The sequence below is a fragment of the Chaetodon auriga genome, chromosome 15 (genome assembly GCF_051107435.1).
Source record: "Chaetodon auriga isolate fChaAug3 chromosome 15, fChaAug3.hap1, whole genome shotgun sequence".
Classification (NCBI taxonomy): Eukaryota; Metazoa; Chordata; class Actinopteri; order Chaetodontiformes; family Chaetodontidae; genus Chaetodon; species Chaetodon auriga.
In genome coordinates, this window is record NC_135088.1 from 15,764,188 (window position 1) to 15,779,567 (window position 15,380).

The window sequence follows — 15,380 nt, forward strand, 5'->3', positions numbered from 1 at the left end:
GTCTTTCGGAGCCGTGCAACGTGCGTAGACATTTGCGCACAGAAATGCACTGCAGATAGAGAGGAGGAGGAGAGAGGAGAAGAGAGAGTAGCGGGGTGTGGGGCATGGCACCTCCACACAGCAGGTAAAAGACACAGCAGGTGAATCAGACCAATTACAAAAGGCTTCAGTGAATCCTGAAAGGACCGTGAGAAACTTTCTACATGTCTACATGTCTCCTCTTTCACTCTGCTCTCTGTTGCGCATGATGCGAGAAGCTCCCCCTGCATAAGCATAAATCAGGACAGTAAGTTGCAGGACACTCCCAGTTCATAGAATATTTAAAGTGGATACTAGAGGTGGATCTGAAAAGTGATCCTTTGCTGCAGACCCCACCTTCAGACATATAGACCAGAAACACAAATAAATGATTTCATTGTGAGCACTTCACAGAAGTCTGACAGGAGATGCTTTGGGGTGTTTCTGCCGCTGCCGTGTCTTCAATAAAATTCTATGACGTTGTGTTGTATTAAGGTTTTAGTACATGCTCATTAACATGTATTTCATTCACACCCCTCAGACATATCAACACTTCACACAGCAGGCCCTGAGGTGGGCAAATGTGTGGATTGAATCGAAGGCTTTTTCCTTGCAGAACAGCGACAGTCATGATCAACAGAGATGTGTTTTTAATTGTTTATTTTATTTTATTTTATTACTCTGAAACTATTGGAAATAATAATGTTCAGAATCTTACGGGAGTAAAAGTTTTCCCAACTGAACATAAGCCTGCAGCCTGAGGAGTAATCAATTACGTAGAAGTGGCAAAAAAAATCCAGACGTATGTATTTATAACTCGTGGGTCAGAGGTCACTCATTGAAAATCTGGTCGTCTTTAAACTTGAACAAACAGGAGCAGCTTCTCCTCACACACGGCACTGCTGCCCGCCGCGGCCGCTGCGATCTGATGTGACCGGAGGTCCAGGCCCCGCATGCAGGTCACTGCTGACATCTGCTGGTTACACGCACACACGCAAGTGCGTGGACCTATCTAGGTGCATTTCTCCACAATTGATTTGGCATCACGTGACCTTGCAGATGCCATTGTGTTTTAGGATTTGACATATTTGACAGTCAACTAACTAACTAGTCCTCAGATCTAGGTTTTATTTCTGCATATTCCTTTGTGCCCTTTACTTTTGCATGCAGGAACGTATTTCTTTTTCTTTTTATTTATTTATTTTTTGAGAATTTATGTGTTGCCAATGGGTTAACATAAAAATTCCAACCAGTAATATGATCACAGACTTCTGTGTAAACCCTCCAAACATCAGGGAGGTGGAAAGAAAATGAAGGCGAGATAACTTAGAGCAGTAATTTTCTTAAAGACTGATTATGGATGTTGTTGCTAATGTTAAATTATTAACAAGATGATGAGTTAATTTTCCTGGTCTTACTCTGGGTGTCATTGTAGGGCTTATGAGGGTACTCCAAATTGGAAAAGATGGCGACTTGTAAGAGATCAATTTAAAAAAAAAAAGACAGGAATGATGAAAATTGATGTAGCAGAGGTAGAGATACACACACTCCACCATATAAATACACTTCTCATAATGCAGTTTGGTCGTTTCCTTCATCTGACTTTTCCTGCATGCAAATGCATCATCAGAGATAACCCTGATGACATCATCTGGGGGCATTTTCTCTCTTTGCTTTGTTGTGCAGGCTTACCTGTGAAGTTTTCAGTGTACTTCCTCCCTCAGCCCAACAGGGGGTGTCAATCATCAAATGTTATACTCTTTGATAGACAAACAGCAAGACAGGATGTATTTTATTCAAAACTTTATTAGACTTCATGTTTCTATAATAAAGAGATCAAGAGCTGATATGCACAGATGAGAGGTTGAAAATGGAGACATCATTTGAGGGCGAGCCAGAGCATTTTAACTGTATATCTGTGTGCAGAGAGCAGCGGTGGAGTATGACTTGGTGACTCTATACACTCTGCAGGGTCTCATTGAGTACAGGGGCTCCAGTCCGCTCCATGCTGATCTCTTGATGTTCCCCATTCACCCTGCATCACATCATCACAACTGCCTGATCCAGGACATATTGCTCACAGGCCGGTCACAGTAACCCAAAGGTGCGGTGTGACAAACTGTCACTTCTGTTGTGATTTGCATAGAGCTGCTTGTCATCGTAAGGCCCTCACTGACACTACATCAACACTTCCCTGAAGCTTGGTTTTCTCAATTTTACTGATTCAAACAAATTACTGTCTTAACCAAGTCTGATTAGGCAACAACTGACAGAGAGAAAGCCCACTCCTCAACATTTAAATTCAATTATTGCAATGAAATTATTCGATTGTATTATCCTGCAAAACACTGTCTTCATGTTTCCACAGTCACAGCCACAGCCCAAAAGTTAAAACCTGATTTCTTGACAACACAATTGGCTCAAGGTTGGATTTTCTCTTTTAAGGCAAACAAGCATATGGTAAACACACATGTGACAAATGTATATTACCCATAATATTTCTTGCTCCTTGTCTACCTGTAATACCTTTCTCAAAGATGGCATGATGAAGTCCCTACTGCTTTTTCAGCAAATTTGTCTTTCTGTCATATTATCAATCATTTCCTCACTAACAGCCCATCGGTGTATGCTTAAAGGAATAATGCAACATTTGGGGAAATACATTTATTTGCTTTCTTGAGCTAGATGAGTCAGGAGATGATTATCTTAGCTCAGCAAAAACACTGAGTTATAGGGGGAAACAGCTGAGATGGCTCTATCCAAAAATAAAAAAGATCTGCTGACTAACACCTGTAAAGTTCACTAATTAACAAGTTATTTCTTTTTTTGTTTAATTCCTGGAATGTTTTCATTAATGCACAGTTGCCATTCAACCAGTAGAGACTCTGGGATGTTCTAACAGCAGAAAGCCGAAATGCGCCTGGTGAGTTTGAATTCAGAAGGTGTATGGTTGCATTTTTCTGTTCAATAAGGAAAATAGGTGTAAGGATATTTCCTTTCCTTTCCTTTTGAGAGTTTATTTTGTTTATTTATTAGACCAAAAAAAAAAAAAAAATGCTTGCATACACACCCTGAAACTATGAGGGGCTATACTATCGCACCATCACCTGTTGTGATATTATGGGATGGGCTGGGATTAGCTGGTTAGCATGCTAACTTCAGTAGATATCTCTGCAGCACCACACATTGATGACTTTGACATAACGTCAGAACTGCTACTTTTGAATGAATGAAACTAAAATTCTTGCCTTATCTTCAACATTGTTTAACCTTTAACCCTTTCATAAAACCACAACGTCAGTTTTTGTACAGCTTAAAATAAAGGAGATATCACGTGTTCATTGGTGAGCCTGAGAGGTGCTGGTGGCTGGATTTTGTTTCCTTTGGACAGAACCAGCTAACGGACTGTAGTTTCGTACTTATCAGACAGAGAGTGGTATCGATCTTCTCATCTCACTCTCCACAAGAAAGCAAGTAAGCTTATTTCCAAAAAATGACAAAGTATTCCTTTAAGATTGATCCCTCACCATCTCATGGTGTTTACATACATAACATCGAGTGACTAATGATATCATTTCATAAGACCCTGAAGAATCTTAACACCCAGCTACTTCCCCGTGTGCTGTTTGGTTTCTTCTCGTCTCACTTGGATGACCAATGTGACGAACCGACAGTGGTTTGGATTATACATACACAAAAATATACATCTTTTTAAAGTGCCCAACACACCCCCTTTATAATATTGCTTCAAGCCAGTGACTAAGGACTGCAGTCACTTTAAGGTGGAGGCACATTATTATTAATATAACAGAAGGTTTCAGAACCACCAGACATTCACACTTTACTGTACAGTACGCTCATTCAACACCTGTTGAGACTCAGGAGGTACGGTTATATCTGACCTGACACAGTGTTTAGCCACACACTCCACACACTGCCCCACTCTCCAGAGGTATTTCTTTTTAAAACCAGACATTCATTGTCTTGAATGTGAAACAGATGTATGTCGTAAATGCAGGTGAAATTGTATTTCACTGTTTGAGTTTGATGCAGATACATTCATCTCCTAATGTGATGCTCAGCTCAGCTGGCAACTTCTCTTATTTCCTGCTTGAACAGAGATTATATTTGAACTACAGCCCCCCTACTCACGCCTAGTACGCCTGCTATCTGAGGTCTTATCCCAGGATCATTGACGCAATGAATCTATGGGTCATTTACTGTATGCATGGGAAGGTCCGTCAGGTTTATCTTTTTCACTGCAGTGCGGAGCAAAGAGTAAAACACACTGACTGAATGAAAGTGGTGTCAGTGTTGAGGACAAACAAGCCATTTCCATGAAGAGGCACATACTAAGCAAAGGGTAAATGTTGAGTCTGATCCAGGCATACAGTACCCACGGCCACACTGCCAAATAGTGCTTAGCCTTAGCAAAGGGTTAGCACGATGAAATTAACATGGCGTAGAATGGGATTTACAGTTAACCTCAGAGCTGACGCTACCAGTGTTAGTATATTGGAACATGTTTTTCCAGAAAGTATGAACTATGTTTTTTTGTTTTCTAGCATTGTGTCTAAAATCTGGCCCATATTGCACATGCTTAAAATGCATTGATTATTTGTCTAAAAAGCAGCATCCTCGGAGGGTCATTCATTTTCTAGGGGGGGGGATGGTTTCAGGGGATTGTCTATCAGTTCAGCTCAGAAGCTTGTTGTACTATTACTGTTTGCTGAGTTTTATAAATTGTTTTGCAATACATAGTTGTCGTTGCCGCAGAGGAGCACAGAAGCACTAACAGGCACCTGTGTTTGATATCAAGCAGAAAGAAGGTAGAGGATGAAGAGCTGGGCTGAATCCTTCAGTACCACGTCACACTCCTGAAATCGCCCTTTGTTTTACTACAGCTGTTTGAATATATCAGGCAACATGCTCTAGGTGTTTTGTAGAAAGCAGTTACAAATTGATCAGTAGATTTGCGCATTAGAACTTGCTGTATATCACATGCTTTCAAAATCCAAATTAGATTTTGATGAAGCTGACCGTGTTATTAAAGGGCGTCTGTGAATTTGGTGATAGTTAAAAAGGGATTCAGCCCAGCTGTAAGTACATTGCATTATTCCCTGTTTCAAGCACTTAAATAAAAAAAGTTTTTTTATTCTGACTTCAGATGAAAAACAGTCGAAGTTTTAAATTTTGGTGTGCTCTGGCTGTGGCCACAGACAATCACTGATAAATCATTTCTACAAAGCACTTTAAAAAAAGTGCACAACTGTGCAAAAATGATATACAACTGTTCTACACGTTTTTTGTATTAACCCTTACTCACAGTTCAATAACGTGCACACAGACATCCCCATCATTTAATAAAATGTGCACATAATTTTGTTTTAATTTAATGAATCCAAAAGGAAACCATCTACCAGAGACACTTAGCTTGCTGACCATAAACAAGCTTCCACTTATGCTTACACTCATTGCACAACACACACAACTGTTTCCAGACAAGCTAAGCAGCCCCCCGTGCTTACAAAGCATTTTAAATTGGGTCTTTCTTGAAATGCATGAATACACCACAGTGATGCATTCGAGTACAAACACAAAACCAGAGAAAGGAAGGTTGAAGGACAGGTTAACATTCAGTTTACTTGCTCAGTAAAGAGGTATCAGATGATGACTTTGCCAGTGGATGATTAGAATGAAAAGATATCCACCGTGTTTCTCTTGTATGGAGCCTGCTGAAAAACTGGGGAAATCTAAATCTTGTCGGCTCCAGACTAGTTTTTTTTTTTTGGACTTGATACTTATGCTCTTTGTGACATCAGGCCACATAACATGATGTAAAAGTGCATGTCTGTTTGACTTGTCAAATGTTTAATTGTTATCAATTACTGACTCCCCTCGGCTTGCTCCTCTAAACACACACACACACACAAAAAAAAACAAAGATAAGCTTGAATGTGTTTTTCCTGGTAATGTATTGATCACTGTGGGTAAATGAGGTAGAAATATAAGAAAACAGGTGGGAGGAGGGATGCCAGTATATATAGAATTAAGACATTAATCACAAATAACCCAAGTGTCTCTGGTAGGTGCCATTGTACTTTTGATTAAAATTATTAAATTGCATGCACATTTTAAATAACTTTGTGTGCACTCCTGATTCGCACAGTCTTTAGTTGTATATCATCTGCACAGTTACTATTCCATGCGCATGTGATAGCATGTATGCACATACGTGTTTTTCCTTTGAAGGCCACAGCCAGGCAGAGTTTTTAGGATCCCAACTTGAACATAATGAATTTGCATGTGTGCAAACGCATATACACCTACCAATACGTATATGCAAAGAAGGTACATAAATATGAGTACTGTATGGTTGTATATACATGCGCTTTCTCATTTCTTTTTTGGTGTTGGTTTTGAATCAGCTTTGGATCCTGAGAGGCCATTTTCTGTGTTGTCGATCCCTGATGAAGATACAAGGCACTCCTTACTGCAGAAAAAACGAGGGACAAGAGAGAAAGTCAGAGCTCTACATATGCAGCTGCTTAAACAAACATTTTGAACTTGTTCCATTTAAAATTAGCTTCAGCATGCACAGTATCTAAGCTATCCAAAACATGCTGCCAAGCACCAGCAATGTACTCTGAGGAAACAGCAGGAAAGGTTTCTATCGCTGATAAATATCCAGGCGGTCGTGAAAACTCACTTTTTCTCCTCAAGCTTGTAAAGAACAAAGAGAGTGAAGTTCTTGAGCAACATGAAGCCCATTATCAACGCGATGGCTCCACCCACAGCTGAGGCTATTATGGTGGCCAGCGAGTTGTCCACCACCCTCACTGCAAACGAACAAAAGACCAGAGTGACGATGATGGGAAAATCTGCACATACACAGTTTGAGAGGTTCCAGAACATTGACATTTATATATCATGTGGTAGAGCCCCGGCTGCCTTTTGAGGTGTTACAGTGCTTTCTATTTGAGACAAGTTGTAGTGTGACCCCACAACAGCCATCCCCTGTTGGCTTGACACACCACAACATAGACTTTGTATATACAAAGAATGATGAGGAGCTCATCTCTTGAGACATTTGGTCTCATTTTCTAGACTTTAAAAGCTAGACTGGCACTTACCCAGAACAATTTTACAAAAACATATGGTGAATTTTCTCTACACCCCTGTTAGCTATCGGTATCAAGTGCACTGAGAGAGCATCTGTGTGGGTGGGTGGTGGAGCTGTTTTCTCATTTGTTCAAAGTTTCCACCAGCAGAATGAAGAAGAAAGAAGAAAGAAATTGTGATCGTTCCAAGGAGAGACTAATTTAGGTTTAACATGCTAGTAGACCCTCTTCATTCTCATTAAAACAGTACTGAAGATCAGAACAAGTGCATGATTATAAAAACTAAAAAATACTTGGTTTAGCTGGAAAGTAGGATTATCAGCGCTTCTAGATTGTGCTTGTGTGTGTGTGTGTGTGTGTGTGTGTGTGTGCGTGCGTGCGTGCGTGCGTGCGTGCGTGCGTGCGTGCGTGCGTGCGTGCATGTGTGTGGTGGACAAAACCCAACTTTTCGAAAACTAGCTGAATAAACACACAAACAACAAATCTGTCATAAATTAATTCCACATTATTTATTTTATCTTTTACAGTCTGGTCGGGTTTTATTTCCTTCTGCAGGATTTTTTCTGTCTAAATTTTTTTCCTGTGCAAGGTTAATTTTTTCTCAGCAGACTCCATATTTCTTCAGCTGGATGGTTCTTGTATATGTGGCCTGATTTATTTTATCTTCCACATATAAATGAATGCATGGTCTAGTTTATTCTCACTTCAGTATGCACATTATGGGGGCATGAAGTAAACCCCAATGAGCTGTTCCACATTTGTGATTGGCCAATATACAGCATGTCAGGGCATATAGTTAAGCGAGCGATATCTATAGGGATGTGCTGTCAGATTGGGAAGTTTTCCACACAGTTGGTCTCATTTTAGTTGCTGAAAGGGGCAGAAAAAATATTCAAAGGATAAATGAATAACGGGCAGATTTAGGACCATTTTTACAAAAAATATGTCTACTGTGTGTATAACCAGTAGGTGATTTGAGGGGAGACTCCATCCCCCTTGTTATCAAATTGACCAAAATGCATCCGCCTTGTTGCTCTGCCACCCGTCCTCTCCATCACCTGGTAGGAGAGAGAGCGCAGGGACAGAGGGGTTGTTTAGTTGAATATGTTACTCTAGTCTCCCTCACTCACTGATCCTTTATCTGACTGAAGTTACAATCTATGGCGCCGACCACGACTCAAATATCAGTGGCCTAACTGTGCATGTGTGTGTATTGATAGATCCATGATGCTGTTCATTGTGCTGAAGCAGCAGTCAGATTTGGAATTGCACTTATTTTTCCCTCAGTCTCACCCTTCTGTCAGTTTAGTTTTGGATCTATAATACTCTTTAAACTGTATACTATAAATACTAAATTCAAATTGTGGCCTATAGTTTTCCTGTAGAGTTGTGTTACCTTCAGGATCAAGTGACAAGTAGCAGTGTGTAGTAGCAAAAGGGCTAGAGGATCATAGAGACACACTGCTGCCTGTAGTATTCCCGTAATATTCCTATAATGTTTCTGTGCAGCTAAAAATAAACCCTCAGACCACCTCTGTAACAAAATATTTCAGGGGAGACATGACTACAGGATGACTTAGGATTTGGCCCCCTAAAAAATAACAAATCACCAGCTGTAACTAAGCAACTAATAGGAATACCATTTTGCCAGAAGACCCCATTTGTATGCATGATGAAAGAACAATAAATCAGACCCCTCCCTCACAGACTTTGACCACTCACACTCGTCCACCACGATGAGTTTGAAGATGGCACTGTGGTTCTTGCCCTTCTCTTTGGGGTTGCGTCCAAAACAAGTGTATTGGCCGTCATCCTCGAAGGTGATGTTCCACAGCAAGATGGAGATGTTGTTGCGATCGTTTTTCCCCACAAACTCCACCCGGTCTCGATATATACTCACATGTGGCACCGCCCCCTCTGATGGTATCACTGACTCACACACCTGTTAGGACCAACAAGCTGTCAATCATCCAGAATGACAACAAGTTACCAAAAGCTGAAGGTGAATGCTTCTCTCAGACAGAAGGCTCCTACCTTCTGCATGGTGCCGTTGTCATTGAATTGCCAGTTGAAGTAGAGGTTCTTGATGCCGATACAGCTGGAGTATGTGCAAGGCAACATTACTGTGCTGCCATTCACTGCCTCTAGGAAGGGAATCTTCCCTACAGACATCTCGAGGGCCTGAGCAGACCACATGCCTGAGGAGGAAGAGGTAGAAAACACAAGAAGAATATCAGCTTTACAGTGCAGCAGCGTGAACACAATGTCAGTCTGTTTAAAGCAATGGTTCAGCATTTTGGGAAATACGCTTATTTGTTTTCTTGCTGAGAGTTATATGGGAAAAATGATCCCACTCTCACTCTGTCCATTGAATATACCTCTACAGCCAGCAGCCAGTAAGCGTAGCTTAGCATAAAACCTAGAAACAGCTAGCCTGTTTTAGTCCGAAGATAACGAAGTCTACCAACCAGCATCTCTAAAGCTTACCAGTATTTATGCGAAGTTAAGATAATCGGCTGCTGGCTGTAACTTCATATTTACAGATATGAAGGTACCTGTATCAATCTTCTCAGACTCTCAGCAGGAAAGCAAATAACCATCTACCCAAAATATCAAACTGTTCCTTTGAGCATAATATCGACATTCCTAGATGACAAAACAACATAATTCATCTTACTGACATTTAATACATTATGTCGGTTCTCACCAAGTTTTTAAGTTTTGTGCTTGAAGACGAATGATTGACTACTGATTGGTTTTCTTTCTTTCTCTTCCGGACATGCTACATAAGGCTTTCACAGTGCCCTGCACAATATCTGCACTTAGTGTGCGGCCTCCTTGGACTTGATTTGTGGTCACGTCACAAAATAATCCTGGTTTGCTCATCCAGTGAACGATCAGAATGAGGAGAGGTGTGTGGACAGTGACAATAAATCTGCCTCATACACACCAAGAGGCTGGAATGAAAGACTTCTCTTCAATGTGGAACACAATGCACATGATGTCCAGTTCTGTGCTTTTACTATACGGTAATATATATATATGCATAATATGCATGCTTAATTTGATCAAGTAACCTGGTTATTCAAATCCTTTATTTTGCTATTCTTAATTAAACATACATGGCAAACATACTCACTCATATTAGAAATAGGACTATTTCTTGGACATACATTAGAGATTATTTACCTTTTCTAAAATTTAAGTTGAATTTTTGTGGTTTTAGGAGCACATTATAACATATTCACATAACATGTCCGGTATTGGCACTTGACTAGTCAAACCATCAGTAACATGACACCACAAAGTCCTTGCTGTGACATCACTGGATATATGAGAGGATGGAATCTGCAGTGCCCCTCGTAACCTTAGACGAGGGACCACAGTCTGACAGCATCAGGAAGTCACAGTGGTTAAATCTGACTTCCGCCAATCAAAGCAGATGGTACAGGTAAACTCTTTTTTTCATTGTTTGTCCTTTCTCTTTCTTCTCATTCGTCCTAGACAGGCGCTCCCCCTTCTTGTTTAGCAGCTCCGTTTTGGGATCAGGCATGTGTCAAGGTCAGAGGCAGCAAAGAGGCACAGTATGTAGCTCCAGCAGGTCAATGACAGACGTCACTGTCGGTCTGTTCTCTCCGTCTCTCAGACCATTAACACACCTTGTGCTTAATGCTTCCATCTAGTGTGTGAGGTGTAAACTACATGCTCATGAGGTGCTGGGCAGAGCTAGCACACAGGTGCAGAGGTTATAGAGAGAAAACCAGCACAACACCATCAGCACCCGAACGCGATGCTGATATAATGCAGCTGTAGCATTTCTGCACTGTTTCTAACATCCCTGTGATTTCTGCCCTCTGTTTCGTGCACCCTGTGCTTTGCTTTGGTCATAACATGGTCAAGGTCATCGGCTGACAAGCACCACTGCAGCAAATAGGAATAACCAAGAACAGCAGATAAAGCTTCACACAGCAAAGGAGGGTATACTGTATGTGGGAATGTTATTGATTCATTCTCATCTCACTCTTGCTATCTGGCAAACTCCCTCCCTCCAATCTTTTCCTCAGCTGGTCCAATGCAGCACAGTGAGCTTGCAAAAACAGCAATAGAAACAGTGACGAGCAAGCAACAGCATCACCCCTCCTGTCTCATTTGCATTGTTTCGTGCCACTCAGGCTCCTCTGACAACCTTTTGACAACATGTTTGTGATATTCTATTGTCATTCTTTCAAGCTTCCACTCTGTGTTCCTCTGTGTGTCCTTAAAACCTTTGCTTTCCATAAGACTGCCCAGTTTGATCACTGCAGCTACCGAAGCTGCTGACAAGAGACCAAGGAAAAAATTACTTGATGATGTATTTCATCTTTCAAGAACCTTGACCTCCTTGTTTTGTCTCAACAAATATCACTCTCCCTGAAATCAGACACCTACTGCCCATCGTCTCTTTTCCTGCATTTCTCATTGAGGTTTCTAGTTAAGTTTGTTTTTCCAAGGTAAAGGTTCAGGCTTCAGATGAAAGTAGAACAGTGTTGCTCCAGTTTCTAGCCTATATGTGTCAACGTCCGAACAATACTTTAGTTGATGAATATGCATAAGCATAAAACTACAGCTCGACTGATACTGAATTTTTGAGGCTGATGCTGGACTCGATATTTGGGAATTACTTACGCTTTGTGGACCAATAATAATTTTATGACACATAAAGACATAATGTAAACAATATTGATGATTGTCATTGCTCTCTTGTGGATAAACCATGTTAAGGTGACACTGTCTCTAAATGATCTCTGACCTACTGTGACATTTCTGTTCTGCAGTTTCTTTGCTGACATTTACACCAACACAGATATACTGTATCTGCAATTAGCTAATATTGGCTCATATGTCCACTACATCTGTTTGTGGTCTTAAAACTGTGATTTTTACATTTTAAGTTAAGACAGGATGAGAATCAATCTTATTCAAGGGTGTGAGAGGTGGCATTACAGTGCATGAGAAGTGCTCCAGGTCTGAATGGTCAGGATGTGGAAAAACAACACAAGATGTCTCTTTAAGTGGAACAAAATTCACTTAAGAAATTTGCTTTCCTACGACTGTCTGGCCAATACTCTGAGACCCTGTCAGAACTGTTTCATTCACACATACAAACTTCCTTTAGTGCACTCACAGTCACTATCTCACTCTTTTCCATATCAAGCTTTAACACTTCAATCCACCTGAGCCTGGTTTCCCATCCTTGTAGATGTTTACACAAACTAACCAGTCTGTTCACAATATGATGGTTTATCCTCAATGTAATGATGATACTCAAATGCTTTGCAACTGCTGTAGCATCTTTATCTGAACTACTTGGTCACATGCATCCTCTGATTAAGTCTACCTTGTGTTTTTTGTTATATAAAATGCATTTTGTTCCTTCTAAATAAAGACAACACCTGTGAGAGAGAAACAGATGTTCTTATTCCGGAAAAACGAAACAAAAAAAGTGTTTACCTGGCAGCACAATTCCACTGATGAGTCAGTTCATGTGTGCCAATGGGAGAGAGAGAGGACTCATGAATATTCAAAACCTATTGAGAATAATCAATTTGATTAACTTGGGACTGGGAATGTTTGAAGGTACTTTAGAGTTCCTACACATAATGCCACAGACCATGGTCTCATGCAGGTTTAGCTTTTCAGTGTGTGTTTGCAGCATTGCTGCTGCACTGATGCTCCACACCCATATGTAGGTTTAATGAAATTTAAAGTTTAAAGGAAATGGCCAAGAAGCATGTACTGTAAGTAATGAATGTAGTAACAATGTTGGAGGAGGTATTTGACATACATATACTAACAGGTGTATTTTACTGAAAATTGGCTGATTGTTAATTGGCTGATGGCTCACCTCATGCTGTCAGTGTTTGTAATTTTGTGTGTTTTTTGAGCTCTGTTGTTGCTTATGCTTTATTTTTTACTGTTTTTGGTTTTATTTTTAATAGTTTATCCTCTTGTGAAGCACTTTGTGGCCCTGCTCTGTTGAAGGCGCTATAATAAGATAAACATTACTTATTTACTTTACTATTGCAGGATAAATGCAGGGTGGCAACCGTCTGTCTCCAATGAGTAAAATTTGAATCTACTCTAAATTTTAGTGCTTTTCCATTCATTGAAGATGTCCGCTTGGGTGTCTCAGGCATATAGAATCCTATATCCACACGTGATACTCTATTTCCACAAAAAACGTAGGAGGGTACCACACCATCACCTCTGCCTGTGAATTCACTTGGGACAACAATGTTACAAAAGCCTCAATATCTTGATGGTTTACTGGACACTGGTCTGAGTGACGCTGCTGCTCTATTACTGCAGACATACATCCTGTCCAGCACAATATGCTTTGAATGGCAGGGCCTCATCTGGAGTGTGGATAGTCTAACACAGCTTTTATATCACAAGGGCCACTTTATTCTGCTCACATTTCCTTTTGTGGACATACAATCTCAATCCTAATCAATACGGATCACAGATAGCACCAAGCCAAGACTTTATTCCAAACTACCAATTTTTTATGAAACATCAGCAGCATTTATAGTCAGCAGATTTTGCTCATGAGATGAAACACATAACCTCCAGAAGAAAAAAACAACAACGACTTATCATGAGCAAACTATTCCAGTAACCAAAGCAGAAACCTTTTTCAAATGCCAGTGTACCGACACAGTAAACACAACTGCAGCAAACACGTATGCAGGTCAGAAGCAGATGAAGGTCAATGTCAGAAACACAGCATCATTGCTCTGCATACAAACCCGAACACAAGCTGATCGAGGAACAAGCTTTTGGTTTTCAATAAAGAGTGAAAAAAACACAAACATGAAGTTTTCATAGAAAAAGGGATGAGGAGGAATTACGCAAAATCAGCTGGTGATGATGATGATGATGATGGTGGACCAAATAAAGGGAGGTGACGTAAAGTGAGAGATAGACATTACCAAGCAGCATAGAGAATATCAGGCCGACGGCTGTGTGTGGAGGGCCCAGCCTTGGGGGTTCAACACCAACCCACTGGACTTCCATAGCAGCCAGATGTGCTCCAAAACAAATACTGCTGCAGGATCCAGTCCGGGCTCGGGATAGCAGGTAGAATCTCCTTTAGCACAGCTTAGCCTCTCTGCTATATTGGATTAAATCTGGAAGATGCTGACTGAGTGCCTGAACCCCAAATGACGCACGTCCCAATGTTGCACCTACAGTAGTCCCAGGGGTGGGGAGCCTACCTGCCAGCCCCGACAGCACTCGTGTAGAAGAGGCTGTAGGTTAGACAGAAAGCAGAGCAGGAGAAGGGCAAAGAAGTAAAAAGTTAATCAACTGAAATTTTAAAATAAGGACATTGAGTCACTACAAAAGCACAGGCAGTACAGTAAAAGATTACATTTCTGTGTCTATGTTTGCAAGTTTTCTGCATGCAGGTGTCAACATACGCATACAGTATTTCTGCCTCAATGTAAAAAATAACAAATACGATTTGATGTTGAGTGCAGTTCAAGTTTTTGTCAAGCCTACCTGCTCCCTGCAGCTGGTGTTCACTCACAGGCCGGCAGGCTGCCTGCACAGCTGAGTCAGTGTGGACAGGACAGCGGCAGAGCGGCAAACGCTCACTGCGCACAGTCAGGGTTCACTCAAGGAGATTCCGCCAGCCAGCACTTTCACTGCAGAGACAGCCACATTGCAGCGGCAGCCAGGAACAGAGACAATTAGAAAGGAGAGGGGGAGACAAACTGAAAGACAGACCGGGACGTAGATAGACAGACGGACAGGAGGGAATGCCGCTGCGCTCATTCCCTCTGAGCAGAGCCCCAGTGAAGCTGACTCTTCTCTCTGCCCGTCCCTCCGGCGATCTCACAACTTTTCCCTGTCCTCTCCGTTGGCTGCATGCCACCTCTCTCTCTCTCTCTCTCTCTCTCTCTCTCCCCCCTCATCTCTCTGTCTCCCCTCCCTCACTTGCCCCCGCATCCCTCTTATTCTCTTTCTCTCCTCCATCACCCCCATTCCCTCCTCCTCCTCCCTCCCTCACCCTCCTCCCCATCTCCTGACTCGGGGCGTGTATGCAGACTCAGGCACTTTTGTCAGAGTGTTTGTGAAGATCAGAGAAAAGTTCTGCAGTGCAGGTTGAGGAGGAGGTTGTGTAATGCAGCCCCAGGGCCGAGCCAGACGCACGGTCCCATTAAAAAAAAAAAAAAAAAAAAAAAAAAAAGCTTCATT

At 41.4% G+C, this 15,380-nt stretch overlaps 1 protein-coding gene across 1 annotated transcript; it reads right to left on the reverse strand.

Annotated features, from left to right (window-relative positions):
- Positions 1–5,808: 5,808 nt before the first annotated feature.
- Positions 5,809–15,062, reverse strand: scn4bb (sodium channel, voltage-gated, type IV, beta b). Its single transcript, XM_076751438.1, has 6 exons — positions 14,682–15,062; positions 14,111–14,428; positions 9,174–9,337; positions 8,862–9,081; positions 6,728–6,857; positions 5,809–6,511 (listed from the first exon to the last, which is right to left on the reverse strand). Exons 2-6 carry the CDS (start codon positions 14,193–14,195, stop codon positions 6,415–6,417), a joined length of 696 nt encoding a protein of 231 aa, XP_076607553.1. The 5' UTR covers positions 14,196–14,428; positions 14,682–15,062; the 3' UTR covers positions 5,809–6,414.
- Positions 15,063–15,380: the final 318 nt, after the last annotated feature.